We start from the raw sequence: 16,562 nt of genomic DNA, 5'->3' as shown, positions 1-16,562 counted from the left end.
TGGGATGGAGGCGGATGTTGAAATTAATTACCCAAGTTGATGGAAGAAATGAAAATATTTATAACATTGGAGGAATATGATAGAGAGGTTCATACTGAAAGATAATCAGTCCATGAGTGTTTACGAAAATGGAAAGGAGGCAAGAAGGGATGACAACATTAGAGAATTAAATAATAGACTAAGACTAGATAGAATTGGGCACTTGTAATTTGATTTAATGAGAAATGCATGGATTGAGAGACTATTAATTGACGGGGAAATATGAATTGATATAAATTAAAAAAATATTAGGTACCCGTGAAGAGGTCATAAAAAAGAGGACGATAACAGCCGTAAGAGGAAAAACAAAATTTCATGTAGTGGACTAGATAAACATGAGTAGGGAATGCATAGAGAATTCGTGATATTTTGAGCAGGAAGCGAATTACACAAATGTATTTTTAAAAATTTTAATCGCGGTATTTGACGATGAAGCATTGAAAATTTAGTTCAACTCAATGAGCATTGTGCTATCAAAGAATAGACAATAGTTATGCAAACATTACCAGTTTATAATTATGAGCTTGTAACTTCTTGTAATATCCTCCCCCGTCGAATTTCTATGTGTATTTCCGCTGGTCTTTAGCATAACTTAAAAGTAAGTAACGTGAATGGGTACATAAGGTTTTTAACACATTGCTGTAGTTTGCAAACTCATTTTTTTAACGTGCCGAAATTAATCCGAGGCATAGCGAAAGGAATGTATGTCTTTTGGTTTGAAAGGGCAGGGGAGCAGCATATGGAGGTTACTAGGGAAAAGTTAAATAGATAAGGGGAGTCCTGAAAATTAAAAGGGAAGTAGTGAACACTTTTCGGATTATACAATCGTAGAAGATACACATTTGAGGGGAAGTAGCTGAGGAAGATGAAAGAAAAGTTTTAGTATTAACTAAAACCTTTCCAGACAGTTGTGAGCACTGAGAGGCAATGTAACAGTAATCTCAGTTTAGATTTAATTAGCGACCGGAAGCTAGCGTCCATTTGATAAAACGGATGGCCAAAACGATAAGATGCTTGGCTTAAAAATGAGACGGAAGGCAATTGGAAATACCTAGAAAAAATTTAGCAAAAAAAATAGTCACCTCAGTCATGAGAGAAAAATTTGAGAGGGGAAAATAGGTCAGCATTGAAGGAAGATGCTGTAATCCGGAGAAGGGTAATATAGGACCGACTCATTTGTAAGAGTACGAAATGAATATTCATTCATGAAATTTTGAAAGAATGATTTAATGAACATGATGAGATGGAAAGAATGCCTACACTAATAATCTAGATTTTGAAGACTTTGTTTTGAGTGCTCAAAGATGACAAAGAAAGAGGAATATGGCCGGAGGACTTGGAGAAAAGTTAAAAATATGCATTGCCGAAGAGAACGGAGGGATTCAAAGATCTGCGAGCTTTGATTCGCTTATAATATTGGTCTGAAATTCTTAAACATTTGAATAATCGACGGAAGGACAGGGGTTGTAGGGAATAAACGAGGGGCTAAGGTCACAATCCGCCTGATGATCCAAAATGCAATATCCAACCCGAAGGTTAGCCGCCATGGGTAAGGGTGAAGAGTTCATCTAGTAATAAGCCCAATGGCTGACAAAATCCACAAATCAGAGTAGGGTGACCATTTCCTTTCCGTGTCGTCCGCAGTTTCCCAGGAAGATGTGCTTCCCGAAAAAGTACGCAGCTTGGGTAAAGATGAAAGTCCCCAGAAACATTCCCCTGAATCAAATTCAGCCAGTTGCCCAGCACTCTACCCACTGAACTACCGTGCAGCATTGTCTCATAATATTTCTAGAAAAATGAAACGTATCAAATTACGATAAATTGCTGTAATCGTGGATGAGGAGAAGACCTTTGACGAAGAGTGGCGCTGGATCAAGGACTGTTGGAAAGGTCGTCTGGAGTAGATTGAGAATTCGAAAACTAATGCTTAAGGAGAGTGCTGAAGATCAATTGGATAGTAAAAAATCAACAGGCATAGGATAAAGAGATAAAGTCTCAGCAAATCTATGCACGGAAAAGAAACAAATTAATTGGGGATACCTTGGGTGACATTGGATTTGCTGCGGGCTTAATGGAAGGGGAAATAGAAGGAAAGGTCCCATGAAGAACGAAATGGAGTAATTCCTAGAGCTATCGAAGGACCGTAAAAAGGTAGACTTATGACGGCGTAAGAGCTGTTAATGGGGAAGAATAAAGTCAGCCACTCTCCGATATAATAACCGGAAAAAACACTATTATCACAGGCAAGAATATTAATTTAATTAGAATATAAAGCATTATTTAATTAATGTACAATATAACGCAAACCGTTTTCAAGTAAAAGTATAATAACCCAAAATTGTTAGATCTTGTTAAAACATTTTGGGACCAACTCAAAATTATAAAACAATAAATGCGCATTTAAAAATGTAATTTTCCATTAACTCCGTATTGATGGGTACCAATCACTACAGCGAGTTTGAGGAAATCATAGCATATGCTGACAAATCGTTTTTTGGATTCGACGGGGATTGATTTATTTCAATTTAAAAACACGTGAATGATAGGTGTTACGCATGTGCGTGTTTCAGCTTCTGCTGGGGTAATTAAAATCAAATAAATTGGGACTTTGGATCGGTTTTCAATGGTTAAAAACGTATCAGAGCTTACAAGAAATTAAGCAATGATAATTGTTTCTGATCAGAAATTTCATCGAAATGAAAATTTAAAACAGCATCATTATCAGTTGTCAGAGAGTTGTCACATAATGCAATATGGGAATCAACATCAACCATATCAGGGAGATACACAGATTAATTGCTAGCAAACTAAAGAAAAATTACTTAACAAAATATTCAATGCTTAGGAATTTCCCTAAAAACATACTCTTATTTCAACACAACGGTTGGAATATTTTGAATTTTCTCTAGTTAGAAAATAAACTTAAACGGAAGATTTCTGTCATAAGTGGCCAACTATATTTTTGAAGGAAACGCTAGTCATTTTGTGAGGATGAGGTGACTTTAACCTGTTATTTACAACATGATTTTAGTTTAAATAGAAACTGTAATAGAGACTGACTGCAAATTTGAATTTAAGAAGCAAATTTAGGAATTGATTGGGCTTATTTATGCAGAAAACGATTTCAGATTAATATAAGCAATCACAGAGTACCACTTAAATGAGACGAAGAATTTTTATTTAAATTTATATATAACATTTAATAAACAAGGGTGGGTCTTTGGAGAATAAAATGAAGAGAACATATCTCGTATCCCTAATAACGCTTACCTTTTGCTTTCCATTATATCAACTAATATATATACCAAGTTTGCGAGAATATTTGAAAAATACTGTGATGTTCCCCTCACCAAATCATTGGAATGCTTTTTATTTGGAGAAACGGGATGGTGCTGAGTTTTCACTTGCTAAAATGAACGCGAATATGATAATTAGGGGCGCATAATTTTCGGAAATGACAATGAGCATGTCGAATTTCGTGATTTCAGTTTAATTGATTCATGATTGCTGAGAGGCGAATTTCTCGCAATTAAATTCCAAACACAATCGAATTCTAAACCACGTTCTCGAGTGAGTTGAAACGAATTTGCGCAGTGAATGGGTGCTAAAAAATTGTAAAATTTCCCCACTTTGTTGGGGCCTTTGAGTGTCCTTTCATTAAGGCTGGACAGCAATTAATGATGAAAGTTAAAACCTCCTGCCATCGCCACTAAGTCGTTATTGTCCCAGTATTTAAGTATCTATTAAAAGAGGGTTTTATTTTCCTTAATTATCTGTTCCTTTTTAGCTATTATCTTCCTATAATTTCATCACCCGTTATCCACAGTATGTTGTTCTTCCTATCCTTTTTCAATCGCAATCTTCAGGACACTGTCCTGACTTGACTTTCAACGAAACTATTAGCCTTCGTAGGATTCGTAGGATTACTTGGTACAGTCAGTATATGTACTTGCGGGGTATTATGCAGATGGAGATGGAAACTATACTGCGTTACCAAAACTATCCTATTCAGACAAACATGATCATCATCTTTGGTGAGCGGTTAGAGGATTGGTTGGTATTCAACTTGTCCTATTACCGGATAGTCTTTTCATTTCTTCATCATTCTGTGTGGTAACATCTTCCATTTCCTGGTTCTTGTAATACCTCCCTAGCCTTATTCTGCTATAATTCCACTCCATGCTTCCGCTAAATTATGGCATTAAGTAAAATTTTCATCGTAGAGTAATTTTAGTGGTATAAGATAGGCTTAATTAATTTCCTTCTTAAAGAGAGAGTCCTCCATAGGCTTCTCCCTTCTCCAACCTTTTGAATTACTTCTTCATTTGTAACTATGTCAATACATTTTATTTACAGGCAAACCCAATCCGATTTCTTAGTATACCCTTTGTTGCCTCCTGTTATTACATATCCAACCAATCGTAAAAGCTCAAATACTTGGCATTCAATGTCTGTTCAATGAAGTAACTTTAAACGGACACTTCGCCTATGTTGTGCTGGATTTCCATCGGAAGTTGAAAATATAAATGAGACGTGTTTCCCAGACGGCCGATTGGGGTAACCCGTTCTCCCGCCCTACCCAGTCATGGTACGAGCCCTGTGTTGGCATGGATACACATGGCATTGATATAAACCACGTGGTTCGATTCCTTGGAGATTTAATGATGAGCAAAAAGTGGGTTAGCGGAATCCCACTGGTATACGGGGTAGCGTAAGGGTCCGGTAGGCAAAAAATTAACAGTTTCAGTATGCTTGATGGGAGGTATTGGACCAACCCCACTACCAATTAAGCCATGACGTTTACTTGCCCAAAATCCAGGGACACTACATCATGACATACAGAGTCACTCATTGTAGATTAATATAAAATGGGAGGTAGTTGACCCCAAGAGTTCTTCTAAGTTTTGCATCGACTTCAACTGCCATGGTGGATGGGAAGGAATGTCCTGGCGTCCATTGGAGTGAGAATGAGTTCTCCCCGTTAACCTTCCCCTAAATTTTAATGTCTATTAATTATTAAAAGCTATCGAGAAATTTATATTCCGACCACGGACCAAGCCAAATATTTTAGCCATTCATGTAACCACAGTTAAGTACATCAACCAGTCATGAAATGGAAGATCGAAAAAAATATTCTTTTCGCCGATAACTTATTGACAGAAATTATGTAAATATTACAGAAAATCTCGCACATATTTTCGCCCCATTCGCGATTCTTGGGAGTATTCTACTTCTCTCACCCTCTTGACGAGAGCCACGTGAGATTAAAATTGTTATTGAGTGCATTGAGGTCAATCGATTATGGAAATTTTCGTCAAATGCAAATACACTAACTAAATAAACTCTTGCATTGACTTGTGAAGTCAGGAATTGGTTACTGCCGCATGGGGTTCGATGAATTCCAAAACCGAGTTAAGCATGTCCTGCCTACTTTGTAGATACCATGACTATCCTTGTATTCATTGACTGTTCTAATTGTTATCACTACATTTTTCCTTCAAAATAATAAACGCAAAATAAATAACATAATACTACTGACATGGTTTTCATAAAAATAAAAGAAATCCTAAATTAAACGAGCTAAACCACATTTCATGCTCAATACTGAAGTGAAACAAGTTATTACAATTTAATTGCTATAAAAATTGGAAAGAAAATAAGTTATTCTCAATTCATTCAAATTCTCAAACATAAGAGAAGATGGCACGCAATGGGTGCACAAATAAACTGCGGAAATCACGTGGCTAACCACCCTGTGACTGATTGTAGACGATACTAATCCACAAAAGTTAGCTCCGAGATGAAGCAAACTGTCTATGTAAACATTGCCATCAATCGAATACTTAGAGTAGAAAAAATTTGGCTGGAGAAATTCGAGGGCTCTTAAAGTGACTCAGGGTTTATTCTGAACTTTCTAGGCGCACCGAGTATCATGGAAGGGTCGAGGAGCGAATGGGAAACCCTTGTTTATACCATTCCGAAAGATATCTCTCGTACCAAACGTCATGGTCGTTGGCTCAGTGCTGTTATCTCCCGCGCTCGCACTCATATATGTAAGGAACACTGAAGTGTGCGAGGATTGTAAAACTTAGGCAATTCTCTATTATCCGGAGTCGGCTGCTTTGCTTGCCGGGGCATTCCCCGTTTCCCTCGCTTCCACCCCGGGAACACTTTTCCCTCCGACTCCTTTCTCGTCTCGGTTGGCATTCCAGCATAAGCGTAGGGAGTAGCGATATGAAACAGGCACCCAAACGCGTTTTAGTGAGGGTGAGCCAGATGTGCCAAGAGAGGAAGTGAAGTTGCGTTTGACGAAGCGGTGTACGAGTTCTCGTCTTGGGATGCCCATGGTGGAACGGGGAGGCGAGCCGCCCATCTTGGGAAAAATCCTGTGTAAATTGGAAGGATCCCGGAGCTGTGACTGATGGGAGTATGGCAGAGGCGGCGTAAGGCCAAGTGAGTACCTGCAAGCCGCTTTTCAGCGCCCTCTTTTTGATGAATAGTATGGGTGGGGACGAGCTACCACCAACCTTATTCTCCCTATCCACCTTAAAGGCGAACTACTGCAGTTCTTGTCGCGTTGCCTTGTAGCATCTGTAGTTCCTGTCGCGCCGAACAAAAGTTGCTATTCGTCGTCGTTTTAATTCTTCGCCTCCAGGCCTTTTTGCTATCACGAAGCGTCGCGAAAATTCTTGGATTTTAAGAGACTCGGGGAAGTTTGAAAAATTACTTAGTTAGGTCACGTAAACCCCAAAGTTTGACTTGCGGAAAGAGACTTGCAAGTTAAGTTGCTAATTTTTCATATTATGAGCAGTCCATATTATTTAAAAAAATACGTTCTTGTCTTAAGTTCACAGGTATATACGGTGCAATGTTACACTTGTATCATTGAGATACTTCATATTTAAAATATAATATCTAGTTGATATCCTAAGAAATAGCAAACAAATTTAAAGATTTTTTGAAATACGGTAAACTAAATTGCTTGACAAACAATTCTAGAAAACCTCATTCAGATGGCGAGCATGCTTCATTTGTAGTGCCAGTAAGACGATAACTATTTGTATGAAGTAACTTATAGGGTATATATATTATATTTTTAATGTTAGTATTTAAGGTTGTTTCCGGCATTAATGTTTCAAATTAGTGAAATGGGTGATGCAGGTAGAAAAAAATTGTTATAATCTAAAATTTATAATTACATAATCCATGTTGCCATATAATCGAAGGAAAGGCAAGAACGTGGCAATCATTTTTTTAAAGAACTAATTAATTACGTAATATGAAAGTCTACTGAAGAAATTGGCTGGCGATTATATGATAATAAGAAAAGGGCATGAGTTAAGGTAATAATATTATTCATATGCATTTTTTCGTATTAAGGGAATCCAAGGCCATTGACATTAGAAAAAGAAAACTAAGGATATAGGCTCTCGTTTCTAAATCATTATGCACACCGAAGTCGCATGAGACCATTTTCAAGACTCAAGTTATTTATTTATTGAGCATTAATCCGAAAACAGCACTTTTTACCCTTTACATCGGACTATTAACAATAATTAATTTAACAATCGTCAATATTACACAACACCCAAGCCCTAAGTGGAGGAAAACCCACCAAGGCGGGAATGGAACCCGCGATCTTTGTGTTGGCAGATTAGGACGTTAGCCTGCAGCCACGGAGGCCGACAAAGTTTATGTGATTAATGACAGTTGTTATTAAATTTGAATAGCCAAAGAGAATTTTCTTACAGTGAAAGTTACAATACTATTAAAGGAATCCGAGGTAATTAACATTACCCGAGGAAAATGAAGAATATACGCCCCCATCTATATAGCTTTATGTACACCGAAGTCTCATGATTCTTCTTCATAACGAAAAAATATTTTTGAGAAAGAGTCAAGGACTTGCATGAGATTAGGATTTTATATTTAGCCTCATCTGAAGAAATAATTAGTTGTTTTCTTACCTTTCCCACCACTCAGACAAAAACGATATTTCCGTCCAGATGAAGGTCATATTAGGGTACTGGACCATTTTGTCCACCATATTGTCCAGTATCTGCCTTGTTTGATAGTGGAAGTAACTGTCAAAAGTCCTCAGCCATCCTGGATCGTTGTGGGAATGCGGAACAACGATCACCTGTTGATGAAGAAACAAAGAGAAAATTATTAGACATGTTTACGGCGATTTAGGCCTTAATTTTGTTCAAAAGAGAGAGGCAGAAGATTATAATTAAGTTTTCGCAATTTCAGATTAAAGCAAAAGTAATATTCAGTGCTCTTAGGAAAACACAAATATATTGAACTGAGTGTTAATGATATTGAGTGCGGACTGATATTTCCAAGAAAAACGACAAACACAGCTTTTTTGTTGGGAAGTGAAAAAAATGCTGATGAATTAATATCCCTCTGGGAATGGGCCAAATTTTCTTATCCATTTTCACTTGCGAAGCAACTCAGTTAGCATATCTGATTTAGTATTTTCCAATTATGATTTCCCCGAGATATTATGTAGTAATGATATCCTAACTCTGACGAGATAGTCATGAATATAAATTTACGTTATGGGACGTATGATAGAAAATGACTGAAAGCAATTTAATGCCGGCGCAATTTTTGTATGAGAACCCATGGAGTGCACCTCGCGGTAGTGCGTAGGAGCCAGATGTGCTTTCACTCCGTGAGGACTATCGACAGAGAGGAATATTGGCGGAGTAACGGCCCAGTAACTATGGATAGTAAATAATGTGAGTTCGATTGGATTCGGAATTAATGGAATGGGATTTTGTGAGAGTGCGTGAAATGGTCTTTGAGAATAGAGGCTGAAGAACACTTTCCACAAGTAGTTTGGGCGGCGCCTAACTCCGAAAAAAATAAGTAAACTCCGAATCATTTAGAGAGCATACTTGTACAATGAACCTAAAAAATAAAGAAAAATAGAAGTTCGAGAAAGGAAAGAGGAAGGGCAGTAGGGGAAGAGTTGGCACAAAAGAGATGAATGGGATTAGTTCTCGGCACAATGCGCTTTCTTAAAGGGGAAGTAGACAAGACGGTATAAAAAAGCACACCAAGACGAAGCAGGCATAAAAAAAGAGGCGGTGTGTGGGGCGAGTTCGTACTATGAACGTGGAGGGAAGCGGTAGAGAGCGTAGGAAGGAATGGATTCCGGCTTCTTTTCATCCACCTCTCATCTTTAATTTCAACATACTTTTCATTAGCGGCGCCTTATCCTCCTTGACCACTTCCTCACAAGTCTCTTCGGCACCCCGCGTTGCGCTCACTTTATTGAACCTTAATTTTATCCCGGTCTAATTAAAGGGAGTAAGGGAAGACGCCTTGAAAGAGCATTGTGTTTGCGCTGTATGCGTAGCTGTCACTCTTTTTTTAAAACTCTATTTTCTTGCTTCGGTTCAATCGTTCGGTCTCCTCTGTTGGCAGTATGGACTCAACAGAAAATAGGAGCTCGTACAATTGTTCTTGTTGTTAGTAAAATAGTTTTTTCCTCGATTAGCCGAATGTTTTTTTTTATGAAAGAGAATTTTCCGCGTCACAAATGTACGTCCATGGATACCAACGCTGCTATTTCGTCGTGACGCTATCGACTCCGAGTAATTTTAAAAAGGGCAAACTAATTTCACCAGAACTAGTAAAACTATACTGGGAGAAAAAGTGATAAAATTGAAATGGTTGAATAAACAGTGTAGGAGAATCGCTATCAGCGGTTAAGAGTTTGAATATTGGTGCGGCAAAGCATTTCCGTATTATGTTAAAGCTTTAGATTTCGTTGATAATTTTTCTCCTTGAAAAATACGCCCCGCACTGCCCGGTAAAAGCAGCTACGACTATAACTCTTCGTCGTAGAGCTCTAGTCCTAGAGAATTCGGAAAATTCTGGCACTCAAGGATCGCTGCAAATTGATATCAGCGCTCCCTACAGGTCTTTCGAAGTTTTCGCGCACGGCTATAAACTTCCTGCCAGGAATAATGGCGCCTCGTTTTAAGTTGGTCGTCATTTTTATCAACCCACTGAAGGCAGACAAGTAAGTTGCATTTTCCTCGGTGCCTTCGAGGTCAAAGATTAATTGAGAAGAGGCAGAGGAGACGAAGTCTGACGTTCCTTTTTCTTCTCCTTCTGGAGTTATTTCTAAATTGAGAAAGATAACGCGGGCAAAAATAGCAAGGAATCGAAGGCGAAGCCCAAAATCGATTAAAGTAGGAGAAAATGAAGGGTTTTATTTTTTATCATTTTTTTTCACGTCAATGGTGTCTGAGAAAACGATGCACAGAAAATAAATTGAACCTTGGCTAATGATCTGAATTTTAAAGTGATGTACGAAATAAAATTAATATACTACCTTGATCAAAAAGTTCCCGGAATAACCACCGTGTGGCGCTCCCATCTTTCCGATTTGAGTTCTGTTTTTTTTGTTAAATTGGTACATCTGTTGTTGATATTCCCTTTAAATCTTAGTGTCATAACTTGACATTTGCAAAAGTTACGTAGCCAAGAGTACATCTATCTCTGTGTGTGTTGGCGATTTTTTACAATTGCAGAAATGGATTTAAATTTGCAACAACGAACTTGTATTAAATTTTGCGTAAAAAACGGATTTAGTGGCGCACGGACGTTGGAAAAGTGTTTCGGCAACGATTCTCTAAAAAAAACGGTCGTTTACCAGTGGCACGAGCGGTTCAGAAGTGGTCGTGAGTCAATCGAAGATGATGAACGCAGTGGCAGACCATCGACATCGAAAGTCGGTGAAAAAATTGATAAAGTAAAAGAAATGTTGGTCAATAACCGCAAATTAACCATCAGAGAAATAGCGGAGGACTTGAACATTGCCTATGGATCCGCCCAAGACATTGTGGTTAATGATTTGGGTTTCCGTCGTGTAGCAGCAAAGTTGGTTCCAAAAGACCTCAATTTCATGCAAAAAAGAGACCGTGTTGACGTCGCAAAAGACATGATTTGCGAGGCTGAATCCGATCCCACATTCATCAAAAGGATCATTACTGGAGACGAGACGTGGGTTTATGAGTACGACACGCAATCCAGACATCAGGCAAGTGAATGGCGTTCACCAAATGAGCCGAGACCAAAAAAACCACGTCGTTTTCAGTCAAAAAAGAAGGCAATGCTGACGGTTTTCATGGATTACAACGGTGTAGTGCATCATGAATTTTTGCCAGAAGGCCAGACAGTAAACAAAGAGTATTATTTGGGCGTTATGAGACGTTTGCGTGAAGCAATTCGCCGAAAGAGACCAGAAATGTGGGCAGAAAACTCGTGGATTTTGCACCATGATAACGCACCGTCGCACAGTGCTATCATTATTCGTAATTTTTTGACGAAAAATGCAACAAATACCATCCAACAGCCACCGAATTCACCTGATTTGGCTCCCTGTGACTTCTTTCTGTTCAATCGAGTTAAAAAACCATTACGGGGAACGCGTTTTAGCAGCCGAGAGGAAGTAATGGAAAAATCGCAGGAAGCACTGATGGACATACCGAAAACCGAATATAAAAAATGTTTCGAGGATTGGATCAAGCGCTGGCATAAGTGTGTTGCGCTCGATGGGGATTACTTTGAAGGGGACAATATAGTTCATTTTCGTTCCCCCTCTAATAATAATAAATGAAATAATAGCGGGTAGCAATGACTTGATGATAATGATTTAATAAAACCAAAGAAAACTGACATCCGGTATTTCCCGTGAATGGTATTCTTATTGTTTTTTACCACATTAAAATGCACACACCAGGTAAAATTTCGTAAAAAGATCTTGAAAGGATTGAAAGTCAAAGGAAATGGAATGAATGTAAAACAATTTAGTGAATTTCTTTGAAAACTATCACATGTTCAGAGATATACTAGCCCAGAGAAATGCCAGAATAAACAGTGAGAGCAAAATATTCCTGACTGCAACAGAGAGGATAGATACCTGGCCTCCAAAAATGGGAAAGGTATTTCATGCCAAAAAGTCCATCTCAAGATACGGCCAAGGTAGAAAAGGTCCAACCGTATGTAAGACGGGCAGAAATTCTGCATAATAATTTATAATACGATGCCGACATAATGATTGGAACAACTGTCGTCGTCGGAAGACAGAAACGCGAAGAGAAACTGAAAAACGAAGCAGTTTCATATGTTGTTACAAAACGGGTTTGTACTAATGTACATTTTTTAATTTCAGCAGTTAATTTGACGAAAAATCAAAGAGAAGGCGGCTGATTCTTAAGGGAAATTAATTTTAATGGTTATCTGTGTCGATGGCGTTTTCTATTTTACTTTTACAATCCTAAATGTTCTTACACAAAACCAACTATTTTTGCAACGGTCGATTTTTTTCTCATTTGAGAAGTATAAAAAGTGTGACCGCGAAAGTCTTGGAAAGATGCTATTTTTCACCTGCTCTTCTTTTGGGTCCAAAATCTTGTCTCTCTAATGAACAGAAAAACGTAAGTCACTAAATGATGTTGTGTAATTCTATTCAAAATTTACATGCCAGGGAGGAGAAAGATGAGTGAGTAGTTAGGTTTCTAGAGGACATGTATGCTTATACGTTGGTTAATCTTATCTTTCGTAGTAATTTCTTTTATTTTCACTTGGTTCCCCCCTTTTGCTTGCTGGTGAGATTAAAAACATGTAATATACTTCCCGAGTTTTACTTTGCAAATGAAATCGCCTAATGAAAGCTGAAGCCAGTGTTTGTTAATGGTGAACCGTCGAATGTTATTAGCGTAGGAAGTACCATGGCTGTTCTTGTTTTACCTTAATTTGCACTTCTATTGACGTAAAAAAAGACTCGCATGGCCATAATGAATATTAGATCTTTAATCAATCGCATACATTAAACAGTCAACATTTGAAAACAGGTATTTTATATATATATATATATATATATATATATATATATATATATATATATATATATAAGTACTCAGAGATGAAGAGGGACCTGATGTGGACTAGATTGCTTGATTGTGTTTTGTTTGTAGTCACCAAATATTTATTTGGTAGTTGTGTCCATCCAAAAACCTCCCTTAACCGGTAAATTACCTTATATTAATATTATATATATATATATAATTATATATATATAATTATAATTAATAATATAATAATTAAATATATATATAATTATTATTTATATAAGATATATATGTATATATATATATAACACTTTTTGAAAGTCTCACGGACGTGAATAATAATGTATAACACTTAGCACTAGTGGACACAGACAAAAACACAGAAACACACAAAAAAAGAGACTCACTATTTTTCGAATTTTCGGTGGTCGTTGCCACCTTTATCAAGGAAGAGTTGGCTCTTCCTTGATAAAGGTGGCAACGACCACCGAAAATTCGAAAAATAGTGAGTCTCTTTTTTTGCGTGTTTCTGTGTTTTTGTCTGTGTCCACTAGTGCTAAGTGTTATACATTATATATATATATATATATATATATATATATATATATATATATATATATATATACATTTTTAACACGAAAATCAACGTAACACTCACAGAAATGTTTTTTTGAATTTTTGATGGATGCACAACCACCATCTTCAGAAGGAAGAATAGAAATCATATGAATTCTTCCGAAGATTGTGGAAACGTGCACGGTTTTCAAATAAATTGTGAAAAATGAAATATTGAAGATTTTTCTGCTGATGGAGGGGCCTTCGAGACCGTAAGACCGCAATGGCGAAGTTTCCTGTACAAGTTTGTGCGTGTGAATGTATGTATATATGTGTTTGTATGTGTGTGTATATGTATATATATGTATATATATATATATATATATATATATATATATATATATATATATATACATGTTATATAAATAATAATTAAGTATTACATATTCTTTATTGAATGAAATAAAAGGTAAGAAAGCCCAGTATCATGAAGCTTTAGCAAACAACAACGTTTCGCGTTTGTGAAAGAATGTGGGCATAATATTAATGGAAATAATTTTGTTAGTCACAAGAAAAAACTTCATCCATTAAAGAAGCCAGGAACACGATCCATAAATTTCCAAACGAATATTTTCATGGTCCATATTAATAGATTTTACTAGCGTTCCCGTACAATTAAATCATCGAGGGGACATGAATGGAAACGTCGATTATAATTTCATTCCAAGTGCTTCGAAAACGTGCTACGACCCGATTAATTTGGCCCTTGCATCCTGAGAGTGAATATCGGTAAATGACAGTCATCGGGCATTTTTAATTTTTGATCCACTTCGGACAATGCGAGCGACCACGTGCTGACTGGCGGAAAAAGCTGACCTACATTCGTTGATGGAATAATTGTGAAGGCAAAATATTATCATCTCTGAGTACTCTTTTAAAGCAGTATGAAATCCTCATCACTTTTTCCATTCCTATTTCATGATTCGCTAGTGTTAACTGCGCCAATTTGCAATGAAATGTAGCGTGCTTTGTTTACGACCCGAAAATCCCCCTCGTGAGAGTGACTATCACTCGACATTGATTAGATGTGGGCTGAAGGTTGTGCATTTGTCATTGCTTCCGAAATGTGGCTGCAGTAAATGCCGCGAAGTATAAATTATCCGCTGGTTGCGATGTGTAATACGCATAGCTGTATAGAAATTAATTTAGGCCATACTCGGTAATTGGTTATTCAAGCTTTGTATCGAATGGGATAATTCACGGAATATAAAAATGAATTGCTCTCATTCTAATCGAGGAATAAAATATTTACTTAAAAAATATAATAATTGGGGATTTATTTTGCAATACTTCAAATCATAAGGGACTCGGGCATAAACTTATGGCCCAAGCCCAAGAGGCTGTACGGAGACGTAACTAATGAGTGTCATTCATGAAAAAAGAGAAATAAAATATAAGAACGTGATATTATTCCTCCACGTAATGTCCCTATCCCCTTCCTCTCTTTCCGTTTATATTATTAATTTTCTAGCACTCTCATCTTGCATGCTGGTTATGAAAATGACACCGAATTTCGAGTGAATCCGGCGTCGCCTAAAAAGGAAAAACAGTGGTAGTCGCACGGTTTAATGTTCGTTTCGTTGAATGATTGAGGAGAGTAGACACATTTTATTTGATAAACCTGGATACGGTGAGCGATATCATGTATGAATTATGCCACGGACGGGAATAGAACTTGAATCATGTAATTTGAAAGTAGATAAAAAATCCCCTGCAATCCTCTCCGGAGGAAATGTGCCAACGAATTAAAGTAGGGGAATGATTTAGCAGGAGAATGGGTGCATTAGTATGCCCACTTCAGTGAGATGCGTCCTCACTTCGGCTACGAACATTTCATTTTTCCTTGAAAAATGTTCTCGATCTCCGACTCCGCAAACGCTCTCGCGCAAAACTCTGCGGACCTTGATGTGAGAGGGCTTGCTCGAGGGTTTACCCCATTTTCGAGTTACCTAAGTGATAAATGGAGCAGTGACGAGCGGCTCGCGATGATTGTTGATCGAGGATGTAGGAGCTTGTCAGGTAGGGGTTGATTGATGTGAAAGATGGATGGTAGGTACGTATACGTGGCCAGCGGCCCGATCGTATGAGGGAAAGCAGAGAGGTGTCTACGAAGGCCGAAAATAACAATTAAAAACAAAGGGGATATGAATGAAGGCAAAGAATGGGAAGTGTTGAGAGATGAGTTGTGAGAGACGGCTCACGGGCCAAAGTGGGCGCGTGGAATAATTATACTTTAATATTTTTGGAAATCGCACAGTCTAGTTTCGAAAATCCTTGGCATCTCAGCCTTTTAGAACGCCATGGGTAGCAAACATATACGTTTGGAAATTCTCGAACAGATTATCACACAAAAAAGTGAGCCTCAAAGGAGATTCAGACTTTGTCATTCACTTCTTTTGATACTTTTACGGCGAGAAAGTGAAGGGAGCTGGATGAAAAATGAAAGAAGCTCGGCTGGAAGCTTATTGAGAATTAAGATTTTATTTTTGCTATCAGACGAGTCGACCGAGACCTGTTGGTTGTAGGTATTTCAATCGCTCTTTGAAGACACAAGGTTTTAGTACATCTACGGCGGGGATTACTTCTTGGAACTATCGTCATTAACTCGCGACCGAACTATTTTTTTTTCTCGTAGAGGGATTGTGAATCTTTGCTTTCATAATAAACAATTCACGTATATTTGATATTGCCTATACTTTTCTAATTGCAAGGTGGATTCCAAAATCTGTCTAATGTTATGACTCGTGTACTAAATCCTACAATTATGATGCTAAAATACTTAAGCGGTGTAGGGCGTACAGGGGACTATTCTCCCCTCTTGGTGAATATATTTGCATTCAATAAAATTCAACTTGAAACCTCCTATGCCCGATACTAATTTTTAGTTGCTACTGTCGCCTGAGTATAAAATCATCCCGTGTAGGGTGCTTAACCGCCTCTAAATAGGTGGGGTAATTGCAATAAGGTAGTATGATTTTCAAGTTTATTTTTGGAAAAAAAGGTTATAAAATTATTTTTGTTCATAAATGAAAA

The 16,562-nt window shown here is 37.5% G+C and overlaps 1 protein-coding gene across 1 annotated transcript in view; it reads right to left on the bottom strand.

Annotated features, from left to right (window-relative positions):
* Positions 1 to 16,562, bottom strand: part of alpha-Man-IIb (alpha-Mannosidase class II b) — a 951,837-nt gene that overhangs the window by 11,322 nt on the left and 923,953 nt on the right. Inside the window, exon 3 of the mRNA XM_071593058.1 lies at positions 8,007 to 8,179. Coding sequence (XP_071449159.1) covers positions 8,007 to 8,179 — 173 coding nt within the window. The remainder of the gene's footprint in view (positions 1 to 8,006; positions 8,180 to 16,562) is intronic.

Source organism: Hetaerina americana, unplaced genomic scaffold (assembly GCF_022747635.1).
Source record: "Hetaerina americana unplaced genomic scaffold, ioHetAmer1.1.p SCAF_50, whole genome shotgun sequence".
NCBI lineage: Eukaryota > Metazoa > Arthropoda > Insecta > Odonata > Calopterygidae > Hetaerina > Hetaerina americana.
This window is presented reverse-complemented; position numbering and strand designations above follow the sequence as displayed.